The sequence below is a fragment of the Octodon degus genome, unplaced genomic scaffold, assembly GCF_000260255.1.
Source record: "Octodon degus isolate 3935 unplaced genomic scaffold, OctDeg1.0 scaffold00004, whole genome shotgun sequence".
Classification (NCBI taxonomy): Eukaryota; Metazoa; Chordata; class Mammalia; order Rodentia; family Octodontidae; genus Octodon; species Octodon degus.
Window position 1 is genome coordinate 4,074,305 of NW_004524580.1, and position 15,557 is coordinate 4,089,861.

The following is a 15,557-nucleotide window of genomic DNA, read 5'->3' on the forward strand; positions in this document are numbered from 1 at the left end:
AGTACAAGTTCTCATATGTCCTGAGTCTTAATTGACCATGGAAGGCTAGGGCCAAAAAGTTGGCTTTCCTTGCAGCCCTCCTTTTTCTCTAATTTGGTCTGCAAACTTAGGTTGTTAACCATCCAGAAGACAAGCTTATTGTTATTACCATACAGCTTAGGCTGTTAAGTTTAACCTCACTATCTGTCTGAATATCAAACATAACATGGAACAGGTATTTTTCATCAAGTATTGATATGTTGAACTTTAAGTGCCTGCAGAATATGATAGAAAAACATTTAAAAATTAGAATATATTTTAAAAATAGGCATAAAGAATTATATACTTATGTTTACACATAAGTTCAAAAATCTAACCATATACAACATTGAAGCAGGACAGTCCCACAATATTCCTTTTCCTGTCTCTTGCCTTCATTCACTACCCCCTTTTTGAACAACCATCTACCCAAGAGACAGCATAGCAGCAACTGGCATGTCATGACAAGCAGCCTCTATTCAGAAGATCGGAATGACAGGCACTCCAAACATGAAACTACTATTAGAGATTACCATCTGCAGTGCAGTTGTTTAGTTCACAGGTATCAGTAAATGTAGCTAGTCAGAGTGTTATCTCTTAAAATTAAACAATAATTAAGGTCTGGGGCTCAGTAGAGTAAGCGTTTGCCTGGCAAGTGCAAGGGCGGCCTGAGTTCAATCCCCAGTTCTGCCAAAAATAAATAAATAAAAATTAAAAATAAACAATATTTAAAATAAATGCTTACTGTGAGATCCTATTAGTGTTTTGTTTTTGTCTTTTTGAGAGAGGATCTTGCTATATAGTTCCTAAATAGCTGGGGTTGCAGGTGTGTGCCATGACACCTAGCTCTACAGATCTTTTATGTTGTTTCACTTAATGATTTTTGAACAATTATGATTTTGAATATTTAAAATATATACTGCGTTATTTTGACAGAAACTTTTAGGGTACTGACTAAATTTTTTTGTGTAGTCAGTCATTCTTGACAGGTATTTTCTTACATTAAAAATGTTTTGTTACATTTCCATTCTGTGTAATACTGTGAAATACTGTGTTCTTCAAAATTAACTATGCAGTGTGGATGTACTTACATATGGCAAGTTATATAGTCATTCAATGGAGAGAGCAGTTAAGGAACTTTGAGATCAAGTCACCCCCTAACTGGTGAGTCTATTGATTAGATTTTTGACTATTGCCAAAGGTAATAATAGCTGAGGATTAGGAGTGCAGTTGTTGTTTGGTGTGTCCTCCTGCTGTCTACTAAGTAGATTTAGTCTCATATCTGTGTTGCAGAACAGCTTCTTTTCTTTGGCCCACAGAGAATTTTAGTAGATTTAAGAACTGCTCACTTCAGGGCCAGGGAGATGGCTCAGTAGAGTAAGTGCTTTCCTGGCAGGCGCAAGGGCCTGAGTTCAATCCCCGGTTCTGAAAAAAAAAAAAAGGAACTGCATGCTTCATGTATGCCTTCTCTTGGGTATCTCAAAACAGTATTGCAGTGCTTTTACTGAAACACCAGTGTAAACATTGATGGCTATTATTTTAAATCTCTCATGAGATTTATTATTTTAAATCTCTTCGAGCAATAAAGTTGTGAGCCCTTTGAAGATCACTAGTGAATTTTTATATTTCTTGGTTAATTAAGGTAAAAGGTATTGCAAGGCCCTTAAAACAGACATCGTGACAATGAATTCTTTTTTACCAATCATGAACTGAGTAATGGTTTTTTAATTCTTTTGTGAAAGAAAGTGACATCTGCTCCATAAGCATATGCTTTCATAGGTATGGTCATGAATTCTGGCAGAGGAAATGATAATCCTTAATTGGAAGTTTCTTTAAAAAGAAATAGATGTGTGTACTTACTATTTTGTTTTCTTGGCTTGGTTTCTTAATTTGGGAAGGCACTTTTATTAATTATGTTGAATTACAGAAGATTGATTTATTCCAGTTGTAAGCTGGCCTTCTCAGTGACAGTTTTATTTATGAAAAAATAACCAGTATTACAACCATTAGTTAAATAAGTCTTAATTTTAAACCTATAGACTAATATATTTCTATTTAGAAATTTGAGATATGAATTAAATACAGTAACATTCATCACAACATCATATTGGTTTTTAATTTGTAGTTGTTACATTTGTAAGTTGGTGATTCTGTTCCATTTTTAAACATTTATATTATGGAATAGTCTTATTTTTTTAGTCCTTGTTACTACAGTTCAAATTTCAAAAAAACAAAAGAGCTGTAATTTTGGTTTGTTTTTATTGGTTGGAAACATTGTAGTACTCTTATTCAAAAAGTATAGTTTTGTGTTTTCATAATTATATTTTGAGAAAATAAATGTCCAGCTTTCCTTTCTTGTGTTTTTCATGATCCTTCAATATACCTATTAACAGATACGGAAACCAGTGAGGTCCAAGCACTGTGGTGTGTGCAACCGCTGCATAGCAAAGTTTGATCATCATTGCCCATGGGTGGGTAACTGTGTAGGTGAGTTACACTTGTCATTTGAAATATATTGCTCATTGAACCTACTTCAGATAGCTAATGAAAATGTACATTATTAAAGTACACAGAAATTCTTATGCTGAGAAAGAAAAATTTATAAAATCGTTGTTTAGAGACAGTTGATATTGTTTCTCTACCCATTCTCTCTGGTGCCTTACCTTTCCTACTTTTCTACTGGTAAGATTAAAATTAATAAAGAGGCAAATACTTTTTAAAATTAAATTATAGGGAGCAATAATAATAGCTTTAAAATTTTTTATTAGTATGTATTTTCTGTACATAATAGTTACATTCATTGTGAGGAATTGGTGCGTATACATAGCATATCTCAATTTCCTTGATTTCCCTTCCCTTTCTTTCTGGCATCATTCATCTTTCTCCCTACCCTACTTCCCTCCATCTCTTTTTTTTCCATATTATCTTTTATATTGTTGCTTTTTATTTATAGTTTGGATTTCTCACGTAAGAAAAGTTGGAATTGTTTCTGCACCTTGTTCATTGATCCACGTTTTGTTTTGACTTTGTTCTTGTTTGCCAATACAGTGCTGTTTTGTCACTAGCTTTGTTGGCTAATGTGAGAGCTATATTGAGTAGTGATTGATAGACATTCTTGTCTTGTTCCTGATTTTGGAGGGAAAGCTTTCAGAACCTCCCACTTAATATGTTGACTGTTTGGCATAAATGGACTTTATTGAATTGAGCTAAGATCCTTTTGTACTTGATTTCTTCAAGATTTTTGTCATGAATGGATGTTGGATTTCGTCAGATGCTTTTCTGGTGATGTGATTTTTGCCCTGGTTTCTGTTCACGTGGTGTACTGCATTTATTGATTTGCATATGTTGAGCCATATGTCTGTTCCTGGAATGAATCCTACTTGGTCATGGTATATAATCTTTTTGATAATTTGTTCCTTCCTGTTTGGTAATATCTTGTTGAGGGCCTTTGCATCATTGTTTGTTAGACAGATTGGCCTATAGTTCTCTTTCTCGATTGATTCTTTTCCTGGTTTTAGACCCAGGGTAATGGTAGCTTCCAGGAATGACTTTGGGACTACCCCTTCTCTTTTTTATTTCACTAAAAAGTTTGAGGAGTATTGGTATTAGATCTTCCCAAAAGTTATTGTAGAATTCAGGCTCAGGACCTGAGCTTTTCTTGGTTGATAGGCCTTTTTATTACCTCTTTAATCTTATTTTGGATTATGTAGGGCTTTTATGTCTTTGCTTTAGCTTTGGTAATTCATATGTATCTGGGAATCTTTCCATTTTTTCTGAATTCTTATTGTAGTATAGATTCTCAAAGTAGTTACTAATAGTCTTCTGGATATTGGTAGTCTGTTTTTTCGTTTCTAATTGTATTGGTTTGTGTTTTTCTCTCTCTTTTCTGTTTTTATTCTTTGAAAGAACTTACTCTGATTGATTCTCTTCTTTTTTGTTATCAGCTTCATTAATTTCTGCTCAGATCTTCATAATTTGCTTCCTTGCACTAGCTTTGGATTTGGATTGTTAATGTTTGTCTAGGACTTTGAGGTGCAATCACTAGGTTATTCATGTGGACTTGCTCTGTTTTTCTGATACTTTTATTCAGAGTTCTAAACTTTCATTTTAAGACAGCTTTCGTTGTGTCCCATATGTTCTGGATATTATAGTGGCATTGTTGTTTCACTGTAGGAACTAATTTTTTCTTGATTTCTTCTGTGAACCTTTAATTTTGCTGAAGTTATTTTTTAAAGCCATATGTTTACATAATTTCTGCGATTTCTTTTAGCATTGAGTTCTAGTTTAATTGCACCAGGATATGATAATATGTGTGGGATAATTTTGATACTTTCTCATTTACTTAAGCATGTTTTATGAGCTAATATGTGGTTTTTTTCTTTGGACAAAGTCCCATGTGCTACTGAGGAGAATGTGTATTCCATTGTTATTGGCTGACACTTCATAGATGTCTATTAAGTCCATTTGTTTGAAGGCTTGGCTCAACACTGACATTTCTTTGTTGATTTTTTTTTCCTTTCTAGTTGATCTGCTTTTGACAGTAGGATATTAAGGTCCTCACTTAAAACTCTGTGTGTGTGTGTATGTGTGTGTGTGTGTGTGTGTGTGTGTGTTTTCCTCATGCTGAGTTCACTAGTGTTTGCTTTTTGGTTGGTTGGTTGGTTGGTTGGTTGGTTGGTTGGTTGATTCATTGATTGAGATAGGATCTTACTGTATATTCAGGCCGATCTTGAACTGACTTATGTAGCCCAACCTGGCTTTGAACTATTGGTAGTCCTCTCTGCCTCAGTCTCCCTCCCAAGTGTTGGGCTTTCATGTGTGTACTGCCATGCCCGGCTCAGTAGTATTTGTTTTATGAAATTGGATGCATCAGTGTTTGCTGCCGATATGTTTGTGATTGTTATATCTTTCTATTGAATTGTTCCCTTGACTGATATGTACCTTCTTTACTTAATCACTTTGACTTGAAATCCATTTTGTCTTAAACTATGATAATTACTCCTGATTTTTTCCAGTTTCCCATTACATGGGTTACTGCTTTCCATTCCTTGTTTTTTTGATCTTTATATTTCTTTTTTGGATTAAATGTTTTTCTAATATACTATATTTTGTTGGGTTTTTGTTTTTGTTTTGTATTTAGTACAAAGCCTACAGGGTATATGGGGTTTTACTACGTAGATCGGACTTGTAGTGATTCTGTTTTCAGTCGCCACACCCAGTCTCAGTTGCTGTCTCCGTGCACGACACACTGAGGACCGAACCCCAGCTGCTGTGCTCTGCCTAAGCAGGCACTTTAGTCCACTGAGCTATCTGGCCGGCCCTAAGGTTTTTGTTTCTTGATCCATTTTTCCCATCTGTGTTTTTTGATTAGAGTTGAGACTGTTCACACTGAGAATTACTACTGAAAGATACTGACTTAGTCTGTCATTTCATTGTTTTCCTGTTGTTGATACCCATCTCAACCTAGCTATCTAGTTAATGTATTCATTCTACTTTTTTGGCTTTATTTAGGTTCATTGTCTCTTTTGAGGACAGTGATGGTCAACCTTTAGAGCAATGATACAAATAGCCTGCTACATCACATGCGCCAAGGGTTCCTACCACTCTTCAAGGATATCCTTGGGATATCCTTGTGCTGGTTTGGAGGTGGTGAATTTCTTCAGGAGCTTTCAATCATGAAAACTTTTTTTTTCTCTGTTTTTAAAGATAGTTTTGCAAGATATGTCAGCCTGGGTCAGAAATTGTTTTCTTTTAGGGCTTTAAATACTGCCCCAAGCTCTTCTGGCCTTTCAGGTTTGTGTTGAGGTCTGTTTAAATTGTAATAGTTTTACTTTTGTGATTCTTTCCTTTTCTCTGATAGCCTTTATGATTCTGTTCCTGTGTTGGGCTTCAGGTATTTTGATTATGATGTGACATGGCTTTCCCAAATTTGGAAAATTTCTGCTGTTATTTCTACAAACAAAAGTTTTATGCCCTTTGTGCTGTGTTCTGATTTTTCACGTACTTCAGTTAATCTTAGATTTGTCTTTGAATCATTAAGTAGCTATTGAATCCATTTTTTATATAAGTTAATTATGTGTAACCAGTCTTAGAAAGCATCACTTATCTCCTCATTCTGTCATTTTGTCCTCACATTGGTCACTTCTGCTGTTCATACTCTTACAATTTTTTATTTCCTAGGTTTCTGTTTGGAATTTTTTCATGACTGTACTTTTTTTTTTTGTGGTACCGGGGATCAAACTCAGGACCTTGCACTTGCTGGGCAAGCACTGTACTTCTAAATGGGTCATTTATGCTTTGTAAATGCTTTTGTTTAGCTCAGCTACCTTTTCATTAATGTCTTATAGGTGCCTTCATTATTGTAGTACCTTCATTGTCAGACTGTATTTTCTGTGCACCTGCTGAGTACTTCAGTGATCTTTTTGTCTCTGTTGTCCTCTTAAAAATTTGGTTGTATCTTTTGCTTTCCTACTTGTCAATGCCCCATGGATTGGCTTTGGGGGAGTTGGGAGTTTTGGGATGCATTTTATTGCCTTTTCTCATATTTCATTGTTTTTGTTTTGTTTTGTCCTGAAGTTTGTGGTTACTTATAATGGAAAGATTTTGTTAACTAGTTTGGAGGTTTCTTTAGTCTGATTTTCAGTGATACACTCAAGGAGTGGCTATCCATAATCCTTTACCTCTGCCCCAAGATCCAGTCACCTCAGCTAATATAGGAAGGGGAGATGTAATGTAATTGACCCAGCATTAATTTCTCTGGGAGTCGACTATAGTGTTGTTAATGTCACAGAGGTAATCTGGGTTTTGGCATACAGAGAAAACCTGTTAATAGCAGCAACTGTGCCACTCTGCAATAGCAACTAAATCAGTAACAGTAAAATCATTCAAGACAAACTGGATATTGGCAGATTATAAGTATTAATAATGTACCACCCTTACCATTAGAAAAAATCAACAATTATACTATAAACCGAAGACAAATCAAAATACTGTCATGCTTAATGGTTATACTATTAAATTTATCGAGGTTTGAAAATGGGAGAATTTAAAAAGAAAAAATTGGGACATTAAACAGTGGGAGATAAAAGGGGAAAGTAAAGCAGTGGATCTATTATGGAGTACAAAAATATATATGGAATTATGTATATATCTAATACATATTATATATAATATATGCAATGTATACAATATATGTTGTATATATTTTACTTGGTATTATAATATATACAGAATTAGATACAAAAAAATTTGGAGAAGAGTTGCCTGTTCTTAATATGGAGAGTAAAAATAGAATACTTAAATAAGGAAAAAAAGTAAGAAAAAGAAGAAAAAGGAATTGAGTCTAAAAACAGGAAAAGCAGTCCCCCACCCCTTTTTGAATGTTTTCTTCTAGGACTCTCAGTTTTAGAGTCCACAAGCCTCAGTTTTTCCTGCCTAGCGTACAGCCTGCAGCTTTCTGCAGTACACCCCCTATTCCAGAGGCCTTCTGTTTATGGAGAGTCCACATTGTTTTTTTCTTTTCTGTAAGTGGACCATCTTTCCAACTTAACTGCAGCTCCTAATTTTTTCTGTAAGACTCTTCTCAATTCTCACTGATCTTTTTTCTTTGACAAGTTGTTATTTTTCACTAACTGGTTTCTGGAGCTGGGAGAGGCTGAATTTTGCTACTGATCACTATTCTGCCATTTTCTTCTCAGTGATTTTATGCTTCAGAAGCAGAGAAGAATGTCAGATAACTGTATATAACTTCATGTTCAAGATTGTTATAATCTGAGGAGATGAATTAAGTGATCTGAGAGGGCTGGGGAGATAGCTCGGTCGTTTAAGCTCTGCCTGGCATGCACAAGGACTGGGTTCAATCCCTGGTTTCACATGCCATACCAGCCCCAGGCATGCCCCTGTGCCATCCAAAACCAGGTGGATGGTTTTGGTGGCACATGCCTGGAATCCCAGCACTGGGGAGGCTGAGACAGGAGGATCACTATGAGCCTGAACTGCATAGTGAGACCCTGTATCAAAAGAATCAAAAAATTAAAAAAAAATTTTTTTTAAGTGATCTGAGAATTGGTCATGAAGAGTTTATGAGGTGACAGAAAGGACATTATTAGAAGATTTTTAAAATAATCCATGCTATTGCACTAATGAACAAAAGGAGGCTATTTCCTCAAATAGTGATTAAGAAGATTACAAAGATTGTGTGAATGTTGGTGAATAGCCTTTGAAAAGTTGGGTTCTAAGAGCTTATAAAAGTAAAGATAATATAGGGCTATTGTAAAACTCCAAGTCTAGGATTAAAGATTGGAATTGTGATTTATTTGACTTTTTGAAACTCTTTTCTTTGTAATAAACATCAGTGCAGTCACATCTTTTTTATTTGATATTATAAACAAAATGATATTTATAAGCATTTTTGTTTTGAAACTTACTTTCTGGAAAACCACTTTATAAAATGTTTTTGATTATTATACAAGTTGTAACACATATTTCATAGTATACTTCTCAACGATGTATGATGAATTATTTTTTCCTAGCTGAAAATCACTTCTGTATTCCTTAGGTGCAGGCAACCATAGGTACTTTATGGGATACCTGTTCTTCTTGCTTTTTATGATCTGTTGGATGATTTATGGTTGTATTTCTTGTGAGTACAGTTTTTTTGCCTTACTAAAATATGTGTGCTTACCAGATTATATTTACCATATTATGTAATGATAAAAGTCTTAACAAAAATAGTTTAATTTTTTCACTAAAATATGTAGTTATATAAGAATATCAAAACACTTGCTTTTTTATTTTTTTATACTTGCTATTTGATGACATCTATTAAATGTGCAACGTTAAGATCATGCCAAGTGATGTCAGCTCCAATGCTGACATTAGGTGTTTTAATGATTATTAAATAAATTTAAGTTTTCTGTATTCTCATTTTAGACTGGGGACTTCATTGTGAGACCACTTACACCAAGGATGGATTTTGGACATATATTACTCAGATTGCTACATGCTCACCTTGGATGTTTTGGATGTTTCTGAACAGTATTTTTCATTTCATGTGGGTTGCTGTATTACTCATGTGTCAGATGTACCAGGTATGTGCATTATTTGTCCTTTAGTGTGCTAAAAAATACTAAAAAAATTTGTCCTACTTAAGAAGTAGTAATTATAGGTAACCCTTTGACTTTTTAAGTATTTATTTTTATTTACTTCTCTACCTCTCTTCCTATTTTTATAAGTATGAGCTTAATTTTAATACTGCTTTCCAGCGCAGTTTTTTGTCATTCCTGATTCAGATATACAAAGTTGCATATGTGTGAGCTTCAGCTAATTTTGTGTTCATTTTGGTCATACAGAATAATTATATTGCAAAAGTCAGTGTTTATTTAAGTCTTTGAAATTAAAGATTCTTAAACAGTTCCTTTTTGAAAGAGCCTGATGGAAGGGCTTTTTATGCACAGAGTTTTACAATCTTTTTAAAAAGTTTTGTATTTAACTGTTACTTTTCATAAAATGATACCTCTTTGACGGAAAGCCAAAAATGGATTTCATTATTTTTGTCTCCATCCTAGACTCTTTGAGAATTAACTTTTTTTTGATCACTACTCAAAATAATGCTTTTTTTTTTTTTCTTTCTCTCCTTAGATATCATGTTTAGGTATAACTACAAATGAAAGAATGAATGCCAGAAGATACAAGCACTTTAAAGTCACAACAACATCTATTGAAAGCCCATTCAAGTATGCACGTATTTATAAATTCAGTATTTTCTTTTATCTTACAGATTTCTCCAGCAAGCTCACTAATTAATAAATGCAATAGAAGTTTTTTTTTTTTTTTTTTTTTTTTAGGTGTGGCAAAATATGAGATAGGGAATGTATCTTTTAGTTGGTAATGTGAAAACTAGCTTTTAAATGATACTGAATATTTCTGTAGAAGTGCCCTGTGTTACTTCAAACACCAATTCATTATAATTCATATTAATTGTATATGTAAGTATATTTTAAAAATTGCCTCTAAACTGATAGCTACGTATAGTAGTATCACATTTACATGAAATATCTAAAATTTTACGTGAGCTACTTTATGTCAAGCTTTTTATAATATTGTGTACTTCTAGAAAGCAAGCAAATCTTTACATATAAACAAAGAGAGAATTCTTCTATAGACTTAATGAAGGTGTAAAACTGATTGCCACAAGTACTAGTGAAGTCCTGAAATTTCCTGAATTTACCTTTTACATTTCTTTTTAAATTGTTCCTCTTAAGTCGTCTGCCAGATACATGTTATATATAATTATTTTGTATTTTATGTCCATGTTCAGTTTTAGAGAGTTTGTCTCCTTGTCCAAAAAAAAAGCTATAGTCAAGTTTTTTATCAAAATTATATATGGTGCAGGAATGAAGTAAATGCAGATTTGCATAACTTTAAAATATATTTGTGGGCTGGGGAGATAGCTGGATGGTCTAAGCACCTGCTTCGCAAGTGCAGGGACCCAAGTTTGATCCTTGGTACTTTATGCCTTGCCGGCCTTGAACTGAGCCAGCCACAGAAACCTAGTGTGGTGGTGCGTGCCTGTAATCCCAGCACTTGGGAGGCTGAGACAGGAGAATCACTGTGAGTCCAAGCTGTTTAGTGAGACCCTGTACCACCCCCCAAAATATAAATAAATAAATAAATACACACACACACACACACACACACACACACACATATGCTTAAATTAGCAAAAATAAAGTCATTGTTTTATGGAGACACATAAATGGCTATTTATTTTGTGAAGATAAATTAGATCTTGCCAATAACTTCAGCTTATGAGCTTAGAAAAAATTAATATGTGGAACACCAAAACTGTGTACGTCACTTGTACTAATTGAATTTTTTTTCTTTTTGGGTGGCTGTTTTTAGCCATGGATGTGTGAGGAATATTATAGACTTCTTTGAATTTCGATGCTGTGGCCTCTTTCGTCCTGTTACCGTGGACTGGACCAGACAGTATACAATAGAATATGACCAAATATCAGGATCTGGGTACCAGCTTGTGTAGCAACATCTTTATCCTTTGAAGCCTATTGCTGAGTGGTGCCTGAAAATTGTGTCTGTCCGTGTCTCTCTCACACTCGAATCCACATCTCGAACAATATAGCATGCTATGTGTAGGGCTAACAGTGAATTTTACAGTCTTTTTTTCCAACACTTTTATTAACAAAAGTCAACATGGACAGAACACACTGCCACTTCTGGGAAGATTAAAGAGCATAAAGAGGATTTTAATGGTTCTTAATGTGGGAAATCACTACATACTCAACTTTTTGGTTTTGTTCTCATATTTCATGAAAAAAGAGTAAATTCTGTTGACATTGTATAATGATCAGAAATGTTGTTTTAACTGAAACTTCTGTTATATGGTTACGTTTTATGATGCAGTCTACTAAAAGAATTGCATCTAGTTCCAGAATTAAATTGATAGTATTTTGTACATTTTAGAATGTACATGCGAATACTGTGATGAAAAATCGTGGTTTTATTAGGGATCTACTGTATTTTCAAAGGCACAAGAAAATAATGTTCACAGAAATGTGCTAACAATATTTTGCTTATCAACCTTTCCAATGCAGGTATATTTCTAGTCCAGTGAAATAATTTGTAGTAACCTTGCTCTGAGGTTTTATGGTCTAATAACAAAGCACTTGCATGAGTATAGTAAGTTATATTTTGTTCAAATTTAAAAGCCCTACTAAGTGCATGATATACTGCATAGAATGTATACTACCAGATATTATCCAGTGAAGCATAAATTAAAATTTGATGTGCAAACAGTCCAATTTTTGAGTTGAGGTGGGATTTTTAAGGGCAAAACAAATAAGCTAATGCAAAATTCTTAGTAATAGAGGTAAATGAAAATACTTTTAAAAGTAAATGAAAATACTGAGCTGCAAAATAAATTGTAGAAAATTACAGAGTTTAAGCTAAAGATGGAGCATGATCTCTGTACATAGCACATGTGAATACAGGAAAAGCTAATGGTGTATTTTTTTTTTAAATGACCTAGCAGAAAGTAGGATTTAATCCCCAAAATTATTTCACTTTTCCCAATTTTGAGTATGTTTTGATGTTTGTTAATGCTGAAACAACTTCAGAAAGATACTGTTGAATGTAATGCACTGATCAATTTTTGTTGCAGCATTTCCATACCCTCGTGGTGAACTACTAGTCACTACTTCCATGAATATTGTTTACAGAATGAGACTTGGGTTAGTCCTCTTAAATGCTGTAGCAAACTGTGGTTCGAGCAACCTGTGGGAAACCGGTGAGAGGGAGGGGGGAGGGGAAGGAAGCAAGGGAAGTCAGACCGATGACAGATCCTAGACCAGTGTAAAGAATGTGTATCTGTATATAAATAATTTATCAAATACTTTTTGTGTCTACTATATGTGTTTTTAAAGCTGTTCATTTTATTTTACCAACCAAAAAGAAAAGGGAGATAATTAATGAGCTTCTAGTGATGTTCAATATTGCTGTTAATAGGCATTATACACCGCAAGTTCACTGCATGTCTGATGCTTGGTACAATTAGAATGCCCTTTACACTGCAGATTACAGGTATTAAAGCAATTTATTGGTAAACCCGCCCCTTGCCTTAGTAAGAAGAACAGTCAAAATGTATATAGTTGATGTTCAGTATTTCCAAATACTACCATTTTTATATAGTAGTTTCTTTAATCACAAGTCACACATAAGAAGATTACCCTAGTGTACCTGGGTGTTTTAATAATAGAAAATTGGCATATGTACTTTATTTTTGAAAAGGGAAGAGATGGGTGTGGGGTGGCAATAGCATTGTGCCATTTTGTCATGGATTGTAAAAAATTGGTTAACTTTACAAATGTCTCTGCTAGTTTTGACTAACAATTGGGGGAAATTTTAGATAATTTTTAAATTCAAACTTATTTATACAATGCTAGGACTTGTTTTAATTTTTTGTATTTTGAGCCACTTCACATAAAGACTCAGTTGCAGTTTTGTCTGACATTTTTACAACATTTAAAAACTGGTGGTTTTCTCAGAGTTTGGATAAGAATGTTGTTACCGTGTCTTTCTTTGTGGTACAATATTCTTTTCAGTACAAAGAAATTTCAAATAGACAACCCTAGATGTACAATTACATGGAAAATACTTGCAGTGAAAATGCTGTAGTACCAACTATTTCATAGCACCCCTGAAATCTGTAACTCAGAAAGGGGCAGCTGGTGCAGAGCCACCTGTGCTGCAGTGGCCACCTGCTTCATTATATTGTAGGTCCCGTGTGTAGACAGTTTAATCTAGCTCTGAAGTTGTGAATGAAGGCAGACTTTTTGGGAATAGTTCATATTAGGTTAATTGGATACTTTTTGGCCAATACAAAATTCTCAGCCCTGAACATGAAGTACTTCTTTGGAGCTTTTTATTCATAATTTGTATGATTTTATTTGAACAATTAATAGGCATAAAGCGACATCATTATACTTAAGCTATGAATGTTTTTATTTTATATTTTATTTATAACTGTGCCAAGTATTATTTTGCTACTTACTGTGTTACTCTGTGGAAAGAAAAACCTGTAAAGTGTTTAATAAATTAGTTCTCCTTACATAAATTAAATGTCAAAATTTTGTAAAATATTAATCTGAATAAATATTCACTCTTAAGTGTGTGCTGGTTTATAATTTCACAAAGTTCACTTAAATTGATGAAGCCGTGGTACTTATAGTGTGAAATGATTATTCAGTATACTTATATTCTGGTCAAGAAGGACTCAAGAGGCAAAAAATTGCAGAAATTTGCAAAAGTAAAAGGTGATGTTAGTATTATACAAATTTCCAGGGTTTTTTTTGTATGTCTGTATGTGTGTATTTGCCCAGCCTTTTTCTGTTTTGTTGAGACAGAGTGTCACTATACAATCCTATTCAATCTGTTCTTAAACTCACTAGCCCAGGCTGTCCTCAAATTAAGTGATCTCCTACAGCTGCTTCAGTGCTGGGATTACAGGCAAGAGGCAGGCACCACACTTGTTCTCTGTGTATGTATTTTTAATAAATTGTTATCCTATAGAATTGATTATTACAAAATGAAACCTACTAAACATTGATCTCAGTTGATGTGTGTAGGAGAGAAACCTTTGGAAGTTTAAAAATAATTATGAAGGGGCCCTTTCCTGTTGTTCATATGGTGGTTTATAGTTCTAGGAGTTCATAGACAGAAACAGATAATCCATGTCAGAACATGGTTGTTAGAAAGTGTATCTTCAGTTTCTTACAGTGCTTTTTACAACATTTTGTTATAAAATGTATTTGTGTGACTTTCAAAATAGAAAATCTGTAATTCTAAGTCGAACATTTAGAATATCCCTTTAGGGTATGTAAATCACAAACTCAAGGAAACCAAATGTAGCTTTTACAAAACTTTTTTTTGAATTGGACATAAATGTTTTGTTCAAATAAATTTTGTTAGAATATCCGTCATGAGACATTTACTATAATTCCACCTCCCCCTAGTGATTGAACTATATCACACTGTAGCTGCAGTCTTTATTTTGAGGAAGGGTGTTGCTAATTTATCACCCAGGTTGGGTGCAGATTTGGAACCCTTCCGCCTCCACTTTCCAGAGTGCTGGGATTGCAAGTGTGTGCCACCATGCCCAGATGATGTATTTTTTTAAACAAAGCATTTTATTCTTTTAATTTATTTGGTACAGGGTCTCATTACACAGCTTGGACTGGTAGTGGACTGGGATTACAGGTATGAGCCGCCATGTAGATTTGGTAGCCAGCACAGTGGCATGGCATGCAGTACTGGGCATTGAACCTGGGTCTTTGAACTTCCCGGGCAGGCGCTTAGACTGCTGAGCTAGCCCTGGCCCAGATGATATATTTTCCTTTATTTCTTTTTTTGCTGGACTGGGGATTGAATTCGGGACTTGCCAGGCAAGTGCTTATTCTACTGAGCTATCTCCCCAGCCCAATGATGTATTTTTAATAGCAGTGGTTTTGATATTCTGAAGCGCACTTCCATTTAGCATATCAGTCAAGTTCTTTTTTGCTGCTACTTGACTTTGTAGGTTTAATTTTCACCAAATCTGGAAAATTGCTAGTCATCATTTTTTGAAGTATTTTCCCCCCTTTTAAGAAACCTCAATTGCACATACGTTGGGTCACTTGATAAAATCTTACACTCTACTGGCCTTTGTTTTTTAATTATTTTAGGATTTTTTTTTCCAGTTTCTGTGTTAATGTTTCTTTCATCAAGTGTGTCTAGTCTTTAACACAATAAAGTGTTTTGTTACACTGTAGCTGTCACCTATTGGGTTTAATGTGAACCTTTGTGTATTTTTTTAATCTAGTTTTTCTTTTATTTGTTTGATACAGGGTCTTGCTACGCAGTTCAGACTTGTAGTGATCCTCCTGTCTCAGCCTCCTCAGCACTGAGATTGCAGTCACGTGCCACTACACCCAGTTTTGGGGGTCAGCATGGTGTGTCTGGGGCTCTGGGGCCACATAGCATGCGGT

At 34.4% G+C, this 15,557-nt stretch overlaps 1 protein-coding gene across 4 annotated transcripts in view; it reads left to right on the top strand.

Annotated features, from left to right (window-relative positions):
* The window catches only part of Zdhhc17 (zinc finger DHHC-type containing 17), a 97,395-nt gene extending 83,690 nt beyond the window's left edge, over positions 1-13,705 (top strand). For 3 of the 4 annotated variants that reach the window (XM_023716099.1, XM_023716104.1, XM_023716110.1), the window contains 5 exons: positions 2,412-2,505; positions 8,576-8,659; positions 8,950-9,107; positions 9,658-9,752; positions 10,921-13,689. In XM_023716099.1, the coding sequence (XP_023571867.1) occupies positions 2,412-2,505; positions 8,576-8,659; positions 8,950-9,107; positions 9,658-9,752; positions 10,921-11,059 (570 nt within the window). In that variant the 3' untranslated portion in view covers positions 11,060-13,689. Of the gene's footprint in view, positions 1-2,411; positions 2,506-8,575; positions 8,660-8,949; positions 9,108-9,657; positions 9,753-10,920 lie in introns of all 4 variants that reach the window. The other variant, XM_004623746.3, reaches the window with a different exon arrangement.
* The last annotated feature ends 1,852 nt before the right edge of the window (positions 13,706-15,557 follow it).